Source organism: Coenobita brevimanus, chromosome 26 (assembly GCF_032717465.1).
Source record: "Coenobita brevimanus isolate Jiangsu-jjx chromosome 26, ASM3271746v2, whole genome shotgun sequence".
NCBI classification, from domain to species: Eukaryota; Metazoa; Arthropoda; class Malacostraca; order Decapoda; family Coenobitidae; genus Coenobita; species Coenobita brevimanus.
In genome coordinates this window covers 7,296,200-7,309,034 of record NC_136979.1, presented here as the reverse complement: position 1 = coordinate 7,309,034, position 12,835 = coordinate 7,296,200, and the positions used below count along the sequence as shown (strand labels likewise).

The window sequence follows — 12,835 nt, the reverse complement described above, 5'->3', positions numbered from 1 at the left end:
CAAACAGGCAAGAAACGACTATACAAGAATAAGGAGGGAAGCCCAAAAACAGTTTGAGGAGGATATAATAAATAAAAGTAGTGATCAACCAAAGCTGTTTTACAGCTATATCAGAAGCAAAACCAAAGTAAAAGATATAATACAATCCATCACGGACGAGGGAATCACTTATACACAAGAGAAAGATATTTGTGAAGCACTAAATAAGAATTTCCAATTAGTTTTTACAGAAGAAAAAAATTTTGAGAGAGACTATGTGGAACACGCATGGCCACACATACTACCAGATATACAAATAGCAGAAAAAGTAATACAAGAGGAGTTAAGTAGATTAGACAGAGGAAAAGCAAGTGGTCCTGATGAAATTTCATGTTGGGTGTTACGAAAATGTGCAAATGAGTTAAGTAAACCATTATTTTTAATTTTCAAGAAATCTTTGAGTCAAGGGAAACTACCTGATATTTGGAAAAAAGCAAATATAGTCCCCTTATTCAAGAAAGGAAATAGACAAAATCCTCTCAACTACCGACCAGTATCACTGACTAGTGTTGTAAGCAAGGTATTAGAAAAACTTATAAGAAAAGCTTGGGTAAATCATCTAGAAAAACACAGTATGATAACAGAAAGACAGTTTGGTTTCAGAAAAGGAAAATCATGTGTTACCAATCTGTTGAGCTACTATGACAGAGTAACAAACACAATACAGGAAAGGGAAGGATGGGTGGACAGTATCTATTTAGATTTCAAGAAAGCTTTTGACACAGTACCACACCAAAGACTTTTATGGAAGCTGTACCATCAAGGAGGAATTCGAGGCAAACTGTTTTGTTGGATGCAAGACTTTCTCATAAAAAGAGAAATGAGGACAGTACTAAGAGGAAACTACTCATCATGGAAAGAAGTGACTAGTGGAGTACCACAGGGTTCGGTGCTGGCACCAATCATGTTTTTAGTGTACATAAATGATATAAACAGTAACACTGGAAATGAGAGCTATCTGAATATGTTTGCAGATGATGCAAAAATACAAAGGAGAATTACTAGCACAGACTCTTGTAGGGAGCTACAAGAAGAATTAAATAAACTTCATGAATGGAGTAGTACATGGCAAATGGAATTCAATGTGGACAAGTGTCATGTAATCAAGTTTGGTAAAAGCGGAAAAAGACCTGATTGGGATTATAAGTTAGGAAATAAAACCCTATACACATCAGAAAGAGAGAAAGACCTAGGTGTGATTATCAATAACAGACTATCTCCGGCTGACCACATCAGCGAGAAGGTACGGAACATGTATACACTGCTTGCAAATATGAGAATAGCATTCACATACATAAATGAAGACATGCTAAAAAGGATAATAACATCATTCATTAGACCAACCCTGGAATATGCATCAGTAGTCTGGAGTCCTCATCTCAAAAAGCATATAGACAAGATTGAAAAAGTTCAAAGGGCCGCTACAAGATGGATACCAAGCTTAAGGGACCTAAGCTATGAAGAAAGACTAAATAAACTGAATCTACCAACACTACAGGAGAGAAGGAAAAGAGGTGACATGATAATGCTATATAAGTGCATATCAGGAAAGGAGAAAATAGACATAAATGATTACTTAACATATGGAGAAGCATCAGCAAGAGGACACTGCAAAAAACTGCATAAGAAGAGAGGTGATAAAGACGTAAGGAAATTCAGTTTCCCAAACAGAGCAATCGATCAATGGAATGCACTACCGAATGAAATAGTGTGTGCCAAAACAATTCACAAATTTAAGGATATGTACGATAAATATGGTCTAAGACACGGGACAATACGAGCTTGACTCATTCCTGTAAAGATACAATTAGGTAAGAACAATTAGGTAAGAACACACACACACACACACACACACACACACACACACACACACACTTTTTTTTAATGTTTATAACAACATCATCCAGGAATACAGATTGCATCCTGTACAGTAAGTGTACTTAAAATGCAATAGTGTGGGGTTTGTACAGTCATGGTCAATAATCCTTGTAAATGACGGGTTGTAAAATAATGAAGTGAGAAAACGTTCCCCATATATATTGCTGAAAGGCTTAGTAAGATACCCTTGTTTCTGTAAAATAGTTCCGAGGAAATGTTAAAAAAAAAAAAAAATCCATTTACTCTTGGCTCTTCCTCAACTAATTTGGTGGGGAAAAGGTTGTGGACGATGATGATGATGACGATGATGATGATGATTGATTGATGATGATGATGATGATGATGTATGGAGCATGCGAATATCTAATGATTATGACTAGCCTACGTGATGATAAATTTTCAATATAAAAAGTGGAATAAGTAATAATTTTTCTTAGTTTCTTCAGTCTGATACGCATTTCTCTTATCTGTTTGTACAATTTCCAGATGATTTTATTCAATTTAGCAAAGATTTGTTGTATTAAATGATTTAATGAAGGTTATATTTAACCCCTCAAAGTTGGAAAGTCTCTCCATAGCTGAATAAAACAGTCTTGAAGGTAGGAAGAATAAAGCAAAAAAGAATAAAGTAAAAAAATAAATAAAATGTTGTCAGACTGGATGTATTACGATCCATGCTAAATACGATTCCAGACGTTCTTTGTTGACAGACCCACCCAGAAGATGTGCTCAAGCATGAGGAGTGGTCCGCTGAACTTGAGGTGTGCGGTGTCTGTGCTGAGCAGGAACACCGCCGCCTGGGCCAGCTGGGTCAGGAACTGCACCTCCAAATCCCCACCGGAGTCCTCACCCTCACCTTCACTCACACTGCCCGCACTCACACTCTCGTCACGGCCATCCCTGCCTCCTCTCTCATCCCGCCTCGCCACTGTCCTATCTGGGTGCCAATATGGGAGTAGATTTAGTTACAGCTTTGAGCAAAAAATCACCTATTCTCCGACGACTGCGGAGATGGAAGGTGCTACAAGAACTACTTTTACGTGATATCAATATGCAACTCACAACACTAGAGTATGTGAAGGAAGGACACTCACTGACGTTTGGGAAGAATGAGATATATGGAAGACAGGACACAATGTTGAAAACGGACTGTCGACGATCTATTACTTATGATAGTACGTTGCTATATTCTGGTGGACGTGTTATCTATGCAATGTATAACGCTAAAACATATAATTAACATCTATTTATCTACAGCCAGATGCCTTAATCTCGTAAAGGGTGGCCAACAAACATATCACCTTCATGCCACCCTGTCCTCTTCATTAAGATGGCCTCTCTTCAACTCACCTCTCTCTGATACGAAAGAATAATAACATACGAAAGAACAATAAGGTCTAATATGCTAAATAAAGGGTCAAGGAAGAGTTGTTACATATACTCCTTATTCGACAAGATTACTGGGCTTAGAAAAGGTGCTATATAGTTCTTTCACCTTAGCTTGACTCAGATTTTTATTATTTTGCAGCTTACTAGGGAGTGCGGCAGGTCAGTGGTAGGGTGTCGAGCTCGTAATCGTGAGGTTGCGAGTTCGCGTCCGGCCCGATGGCTGCTGCGCTGGGAGGGATAGCGCTCTCCTGTAACCCTAACAGGGCTACAGTATATGATCTGATGAGGTCTAGCTCGGGAATTAATCCCTTTGCAGCTTACTTCTTGCAGCTCGATGGTAGAATGAGACACTACTATGGCTGTATATCTTTCCACAGCACTTCATGACTAGCATCATATTCCATGTTAATCTATTGCTACAACTCGACATTGAAGATGAGGAGGTGGCACTATTAAAGAATGTGTGCAACGAATGTATAGCTCTGAACGTAGACTCGAACGCACATCTCTCCGCACTATGTAAACATGACTGGGAAAATTACACCCATATATGAAAAAGTTGTTTGGTCAGATATAGAAAGCTTTTTGGGGTGGGGGTGGGGGGGAAGAGTTGTAAAAATTGCAGAGTAAAGGGTGGAATAAAGAGGTGAAAGTATGAGGGATAAGAATGGAGGAATACTAAAAAGAAAGAAAATGCAAATGAGACAAGGAGCAGGTGAAAGGAATATTTTGAAAGCCTGATGCATTTTATCAATAGGAATGATGACAAGTGAGATGCGCACCCCCGCGGAGTCCTCCCCTCTAGGAAAGAGCCGCAACACCACCCCACCCCAGGAAGCCACCACAGTGGGACAGGTGGGCGAGACGGAGAATTAGGGCGAAACGGGCACAGGTACGCCTCTGTCCTATGCCCCTCTTCCCCTCAACACGCCCAACCACAACATCTCAGTAACGGCCACCTACATTTCGGCCAGACCAACCTTCGCCAGGATCGGGGTGGGACTGCTCCAGATACAGTCCCAGGCAGCACCGCGGTAACGGCCATTGTACGTACCGGGGAAGGGACGGCCACTGTACACCCTTCTGCTGTTTACCCCTGCAGCCCCACGGTAATGGCCAGTGTATGTACCGGGGAAGGGACGGCCACCGTACGCCCTTCTGCTGCAGCCACATCTGGGGTTAGCCCCGGCGTGACGGCCACTTTACACACGTCGGCAGGCAGGATCAGGAGAGGTGGAACCGTGGCGATGGCCACTGTATGTGCAGGGGTGGGGATGTCCACTGTACATCCCTCATCCACCTTACAGGAGTAGCACAGCGGTAACGGCCACTGTACGTACCAGGGAGGGAACGGCCACTGTACGTCCCTCAGCTACTTCCCATTGGGCAGGCAGACCCGCGGTGATGGCCACTGTACGCACCGGGGAGGGAATGGCCACTGTACGTCCCTCATCTGCCTCTCCCTCCTTCAGGAGCAGCACCGCGGTAACGGCCACTGTATGTACCGGGGAAGGAACAGCTACGGTACGTCCTTCTGCTGCTGCCCTGAGGGCCTGTGGACCCGCGGTGACGACCACTGTACGTGCCGGGGAAGGGACGGCCACTGTATGCCCTTCATCCATGGTCCCGAGGATCCTCCCGTCGGAGGAGGTCTCTGGTGCGGCCCACTCTCCATCCAGAGGCCGTGCACGACGCCCCTTTGTCTCTCCCTCCAGGTGTGGTTCCCCGGAGGAGCTGCTGTTTGAGGAGTGGTGGCGGGGTCCGATACGTGAGGAAGGGATCCATGCCCTTCAGCCTGCCCCCGGACGATGCCCGACCCTGACGGACGCCCCACGGACGAGACGCTGCAGGCAACCCCTGACGGCGCCCCAGTCCAGAGGTGACCTCAGCCCCCATCTTCCCAGGGACACCCCCAGGACCCCAGGGCGTGACAGCCCTGAACCCACTCACCACCAGCCCCCCGCCCGGAGTAAGAAGAGGCAGGTCCAGCTCCTGACGCTGTTTGGCCCCAGCCCCAAGGGCCACTCACTAGGTCGAGGCCCCACCAGGAAAGGGCCTCCCTGTACACCAGTCTGCAGCCATGCCCGAATGACCTCACCCTCCGCCAGGAGCAGGCGACGACAGGCGCGTCTATTGACCCTGTCAGGCCCCAGCTCCAAGGGCCACCCTCTAGGTCGACGCCCCACCAGGAAAGGGCCTCGCTGTACACCAGTCCGCAGCCACGACCGGACGACCTCACCCCCCTGCAGTAGTTCCGTGCCCCCTACCGGAGGGTACGCCCGACTACCAGCCTCCCACGCCTGAGCGCCACTTATGATTAGCCCAGTTCAGTGGCACAATAAGCCCAGCAGTGTAATACCAGTGCCACCATTGTGAAACAGGGACTGACAGTGTCTGTGTTACATGTCTTACCCACACCTATGGTGCAGTGAGAACTGACAGTGTCTATACTCAACATAGCGGCATCTCTAATACACAGTGAGAACTGGCGGCATCTCTAATACACTAAGATTGTATGGTAAGGGCTACTCAGACTGCACTTACAACTACGGTGTACTGTTGGTAAATAGTAATGACTGCCAGTGACTACACTTATATATATTGTGTGTATAAATGTGTATCAAAGCCTTACAATGTCCATATAACCTATACAGTATATATTTGCTGTATATTGTAAGGGAATCAGAGGCAATATATGTGTAAGATTGGTCTGCCGAGTTTTTATGCCCTGTTCCTCTTGTTGTGTGTTCTAGTTCCAGTCTTGAAAGAGGACCCCGCTTAGTAGCTATTGTTCTTAGGACGAGAAGTCTACCTAAAAACACCTAGCATAACAAGAAGAATGGTCGCAGACATGATTGGTTGTGGTGGTGTGCAGAGAAGGAAAGTGGTGCTTGAAAATGAGACATCGGTTGCAGTGGAAAACGCGGTGAAAAGCTGCAGAATGAGAAAGTATTTATGTTAACGAGGTGTATGCTGAGACGGTTCAGTGTCGTGGAGATAGGGTGAAATGATGTGTTTGTTGGAAATAAGTAAGAAAGCCTGGATGAATGGGGCTGTATCAGTGGAGAGAGGTGGCCTGCAGTACTAAAGGACCCAAGTTCGAATCCGGCTGAGACAGGGAATAGTTTAAAGATTATGGAGAACAAAAACTGAAGAGTAAAACAGGTTCAAATAGTATTATTGATATTTGTGTGTGGAGTCCGTAGAATGGGATCAGAAATATCAAGCTAAGATTCGTGCAAGCTATGTCGTAAGGAAGTCTGTTGACAACAAAGTTAAGTAACGTGGGCTTGGACGATATTGGTTGTAGATGGAGAGAATGGAGGTAAATTAGATAGTGAAAAGGGTATTTTGCATGTGAATGAGTCTGAAAGTGGGAGGAGGGGTGGTAAACCGAGAAGGTGAATGAGTAAGGTAAACGAGTGTGTAAGAAAGTGACGTATGGAAGTTAATGTGTGAACTAACATGAGTTCGAGTTAAATGACAAAACTGTGTACGGAGAAGCACATGTCAAGGGTCTGGAACTCACTTCTTTTCTTGACAATCGATTAACTGATGAATGTATACAGATGGATAGGTCTGAAAGGCAGAGTCAGGATTCCGGGGGCTTGAATGGTGAGGAAATGAGTACCTGGCCAGTTTTACAGGGTGTATTATGATGCTGTCGACACATCCCACTCTATCGTGCATTCTATTTCCTTACTTTCTGGACCCTACATCATCCTATCCCTAGGTGAGTAAATGAGGGCAGGAAGATTTTTTTTTTTTTTTTTGTGGGGAGGGGGCTATAATTCTTCCAACTAAATAGTTTATAGGACTGTGAAACCGAGTGACATAATTACTACTGTTTGTCTGACCAATTTTTCCTTTGGTCAGACAGTATGATGAGTGTTTTCAGTTTTATGCCACAGCTGCTGCTATTCTGTATCCAATACTGTTGTCCACCTTAACTTGGCGGAGATTTTCGTTCTGTTGGAGCTTATTTCACGTAGCTCAGTGACAGAACAAAACAGCTGACTGTGGCTCAGTGGCTGTATATCCTCTCCATGGTATTTCTCCGTGACTAGCAACATGTTCCTAATCTCTAGCCGTTTTAGTTCAAATTAAAATGAACGTAGTACTGTATAATAGGCCTAACTGTGAGTGTGAAATATCATGCACTGACCCATGACAGGGTTGAGTATTCTGGCGGCAGCTGCAAGGGCTGGGGTGCGGCGCGGGTGTGGATCCGGGCGCAGGTCCTGGAGATGGAGTTGCAAAATTAGAGGGAGCTAGAATATCGCTGCCTAGACTCTGTCTAAAATTGCTAAATTCTGACAAAATCTCAGGTAGCTATATGAAATGTTGTTGTATGTAGGTTCACAAAATTCCAGAAATCGCAGTAAATGATGCCAAAGTCCCTATAGTATTGTTTTATATTGTCCAAGTTTTTAGATAATAAAATGTCGCTATATACACAGAACTCCAGAAATCGTTAGAAATAATCCCAAAATCTTTGTAATATAGCCAAACAAAGATATAAACTTTTGAATATATATTTCATAGCGTTGACCTTTAACTAGCTAAAAATTGGTAATTTTGGTGCAGATTCGCGAATTTACGATCAGATCTCAATTATAACAATGATTTTTTTTTTTTTTTTTTAAGAAAGGACAGGGTAAGTGAAAAATCTTCGCATGTCATATTCTTCATGCAAAAATGCATCTTAGTTACAAAAGGAAACCTCTCATTAGTTGTTTTGAGTTTGTAAGAGGGAAAAGAAGAGAGTGAGATATTCTTCCTGTGTAGCTTGTTCCTCTACAAAAGGAAGCCTAAGTTACGACAGAGTTTTTATCACACGTTGTTAGTGTATCTGGGTGCTTAGAAATGAGAAATTAGTTATGTGTCTCTCGATCTTTCCGTAAACACAAACCAAACTTACAACAGTACTAATCGTAAGTTATTTGTGTATCTGGATGCATAGGAGTGTGAGATAATATGACTGTCTCTTGATCTTCCTGCAAGCAGAACTGAACAAGCCTAATACGACAGAGTTGATCATAAGTTGTTTGTGTATCTGGGTGCTTAGGAGTGTGAGATAATATTCCTAAGTCTCTTGATCTTTCCGAAAACACAAGCCAAAGTTACGAGAAAGTTTTGATCATAAGTTTGTTTGTGTGTCTGGGTGCTTACCTCGAGGGCTTGCAGGTCAGGTTCCACCCACTCCCGAGCCAACACACCTTGCTGGATGGCGCGCTCCAAGTCCACCACCTCAACACAAGAAGAAGAAGGATTAGGCATGCATTCTCGTTAACGTAGGAGGCTGTCTAGTACCTCATTCTGAGTAATGCACATCAGTATTATCTTTCATGTTATCTCTATCCTTTTTTATGTACTGTACTAGTTTTCCACTAAAACGCGATTTTTGCTAAGTTCCAATTTCCCCCCAGAATACGACCCTTGAGTCCATATCTCCTCTAAAGCACGATCTTTGTTTAGTCCCAGTTTTTATCTAGAACACGGCCATTGGTGAGTCCAGATCTTCCCATAGAACACGATCCTTGTTAAGGCACAATCTTCCCTTAGAATACGACCCAAACAGTCACATTTGCATCCAAATCCCTAACTAAACTGATGGGTGAACAGGTGCACAAAGGGGAATCTAACTGAGCCTGCCAGCTCATTTCCCCTCATCATCACCATCATCATTATTATCGTCATCACAATCATCATCAGTCGATTATTCATTCTGTCTATGTATGTATGCATGTATGTATGTATCCGTCTATCTATCTATCTAATCAAGTGCTGTATGCATCTTTTCAACACCCAAAGAAACTGAAAAAAGTACTAGAACTGTCCTGACCAAGACAGCGTTAATGCTGCTGGTAATAATAATCTGGCTCCTATGACTCACTCTCAGCTAAATAAAATCACCTGGCGATACCTGGAATAGAATACTAGAGTTGTGCCGTTGATGGGAGGGTTAATTGTACCAGTATTAACACTCATGGGTTCTTGGACGAAGAAAGAATTGGTTAAATTTTGGTGGTTATCTGAGTTCGAGCCCCGGTTCAGGACTGTTTTTTGCTAATTTGTCAACAATATCTCAAAAAGTTGTCGTTGAATTTCAATGAAATTTTGTGGATATGTTGATCATCGGCCAAGGAAGAGTTGATTACATTTTGGTGGTGATCTGAGTTGTCTGGTAGAGGCTTTGGCGGAGGTATGCGCTCCCTGAATGTTGTCTACTTGCATTGAACGTGTATTGTATGGATAAACGGATGAATGATTCTGTGCCTGAACACAAATATCGTCTCAAAATAATGATTCATTTAAACTTTACTTCTTTTTTTTTCTGTCTTGATTTGTAATGTGAAAAAAAAAAATAATAATGTGAGGAGCCATTTGCTGTTTTTCATCGTCAGCCTTCTATACTGCAGCTTTTGCTTTCTTGCGACGCTGAGGGATTCAGGTGTGACAGTGCACCCATGTTTATGTGTTCATTCAAGGAAATATACCATAATAATATTTAGCTAATCTTCACACACACACACACACACACACACACACACACACACACACACACACACGTTAAAAAAAAGAAACCAAACTTATTAGCTCTATTCATGATCGGCGAATTTCGTATTCAACCATATAAACATTATAAGGCCATGTTTTAAGGTTTTATGAGGAGAAACCCAGTAATTTCACCACCACCATCGCATCATGTAGGCCTCTTCTACGCAGTTCTACCATGCATCAGTTAGTTGGTTTCATCCAGTGTCATTCCATGTTTTCTCATCTATTCACTTAGGCCTACCACCTTCTGCTTGGCCTCCCACACCTCTTCCTTCCTTCAGTTTAACTTACATAAACCTTTTTCGCCACCTGCATCATAACCATTATATATATATATATATATATATATATATATATATATATATATATATATATATATATATATATATATATATATATATATAGAGAGAGAGAGAGAGAGAGAGAGAGAGAGAGAGAGAGAGAGAGAGAGAGACATGCACTTTCAAGGCACTTTCTTCCACGCTTTGGTCAGTCGACTTTCTTACTCCACACCTGTCACGTACTGTACATCACTATTCCTCACTGTCCGTTAGACGTATACGACATTCACTCCTCAACAGATCCATCTTCACAGCTCTTACTCTCACACTTTTTTTTTCTTTTTCACCATTGACCCAGGTATTTGAATTCCTCAGCTACCTCGTTCCTCTCGTCATTCATCTGACCATCATAATGATTCACCTTCCTTCTGCAGTGTCATAAGTTTGCTCTTGTTCACATTTATCTTCAGACATCAAAGCACAGACCTTCAGATAGCTCATAACTTATCCAGCTCTCGTTCATTTCTTACATACAGCACTGAATCACATGTCCATCAGGTTTGAGATACCCCACCTCTCGCCTTTTCTTACCATTTCTATTCCATTTTCCAGTACTTGCCTTGGCCCCCCATACCACTTCAGCCATATGTACATTCAGCAACCATGGTGGTATCACACATCCCTGATTTGATCCCACACAGGAACCAGTCACCAAGGGTTCCCCGCCTACCCTCACACGTGCCTTCTTTACTACATTCACCATCTTTCCACAGTCTCTCCGTGTTCAACCTGCCATATGCTTCTTTCCACATCGTAAGAGCGGGGTAAGCCTATTCACTCCCGCCATTAAGTCGAGCATACCAGTTACTCGACTTAAAACGGAATCAAGTGCGCAATAAACTCCAGCCACCCCCCCAAGAATGAGAGGTTACAGACCACATCTGACTGGTGTGTCATAAATAGACAGCGGCGTCTTTGACAAAGCAGCATCCACGATAACTCCACCATTATTATATCCACCCCTTGCGGAATTAAGGCAGGCAATAGATAGATTATCCAGATCACATATTTGCAGAAAACAACGGACGCTGCAGTTATTAACTCCTTCAGTCCGATATTGTATTTTTTTCTTGCCATTTTTCAGACCACTTTATTTAGCTTCATTAAGAGAAATTTTTGAACGAGATTGTTTGAAACGACCTTCTGTAACCCCATTGCTACTTAAGGTACCTTCCTTGAAACAATAAAATCGCAATATAGTTGCAAGAATAAAATGGAGAATGTCATCAGACTGAATGGATTAAGGGAAAATTTTATATATATATATATATATATATATATATATATATATATATATATATATATATATATATATTTTTGTCAGATAAATAAAATAACCCAGGAGTCTCTGCAGTCTGCAGACTGTAGGTAGTTAGGCTCTCTCCGCACGGAGCAGGTTTTCGTTTGACAGTTTTCCATTCCTACCCAATCCCAGCTCTAACTCCACACTAAGTCTTAGTTCTGATAATTGTTTCATAATTATGCCAATGGAAAAGCTAAAGTCTGTGAAGGGAGGTGAAAGCCTAGAGGCCTTTCTGACCCAGCACTACGAGGTGACGATGCGGAGGGAAGATCGTGTTCTCACTGACCAGTTTTACAGTGAGTATAAATGCTTCTGTCAGCAAAATTCTCATAGTGCCTGCACTAGGTTCAAAATTGGTTGTCTGCTGAGCAAGCTTGGTGTGAGAGCGTGGGCGAGGGTGGGTGGAAAGAATGGTAAGGGACAAAGACCCGCTTTTGTCGGCCTCAGCCCCAAAAACATTGTTTCCCCTTCCTTTGGCAGTGATGTCCTCACCAAACCATTAGTCGTAAAAAAGTCACGTACAACTGCCCGTACTAAGGTTATCCACAACAAACATCCAAAGGTTAAAACATCCACCAAAATTCTGGAAGGTTTGAATGCCTTTCTGACCCAACACTATGAGGTAACTGGACTCAGCAAGCAGCTCGTTCCGACGGTTGAGTTTTATGACAGTTACAAACAATATTGCCAGACTCACGAACTTACGGTTGGTTCTCGAGTAATGGTTGGGCGTCTGCTGGGCGGCAAAGGCATACGAGCAAGCGCCAGAGTGGGTGGGCGACATGGTAGAGGACAAAAATATGCTTATGTTGGTCTCAGGCGGTTGGGGGAAACAGATCAAGGTGACCAAATGAAAAGAGATCAGAGCCACCAGTCATACGAACAGTTGCCGGTGTCTGACAATGTTGTCTACTTTGATAACATGAATTTCTTCAATTCCTTCCTTGAGAGCCGATATGAAATCACAGGTGGCCCATTAGACCATGTGTTAAATGAAGACTTGCTCCGTGTTTATCACAGGTTTTGCCAGGCTGTGGGAGTGAGTCCGGCTTCGGATGTGACTGTTATCTATTGGATGACATGTCATGGCCTGGTGCTTTTCCCCCTCAACCAGGACTTGGCATACGCTGGTCTCCGCCATCGCCGAGTGGCTTTAAAGATTTCGTAATATTTTGCTCAGTGATTTATTCTGCATATTACACCTGTATGCTGTTGCAAACTTTCGGTACTAAAATTATATAAATAGCTTAAAAGAGAACACGGTGTAATAGGCATGATAAACCGCCAAGAAAGAGGTATTACGAAACCTCCTACACCTTACACA

At 42.9% G+C, this 12,835-nt stretch overlaps 1 protein-coding gene across 1 annotated transcript in view; it reads right to left on the bottom strand.

The window, feature by feature from the left end:
- Window positions 1–12,835, bottom strand: part of LOC145394148 (dynein regulatory complex protein 1-like) — a 61,037-nt gene that overhangs the window by 6,434 nt on the left and 41,768 nt on the right. The window contains exons 9-11 of the mRNA XM_080268128.1: window positions 8,479–8,556; window positions 7,479–7,547; window positions 2,634–2,801 (exon numbers count right to left, since the gene is read on the bottom strand). Coding sequence (XP_080124254.1) covers window positions 2,634–2,801; window positions 7,479–7,547; window positions 8,479–8,556 — 315 coding nt within the window. The remainder of the gene's footprint in view (window positions 1–2,633; window positions 2,802–7,478; window positions 7,548–8,478; window positions 8,557–12,835) is intronic.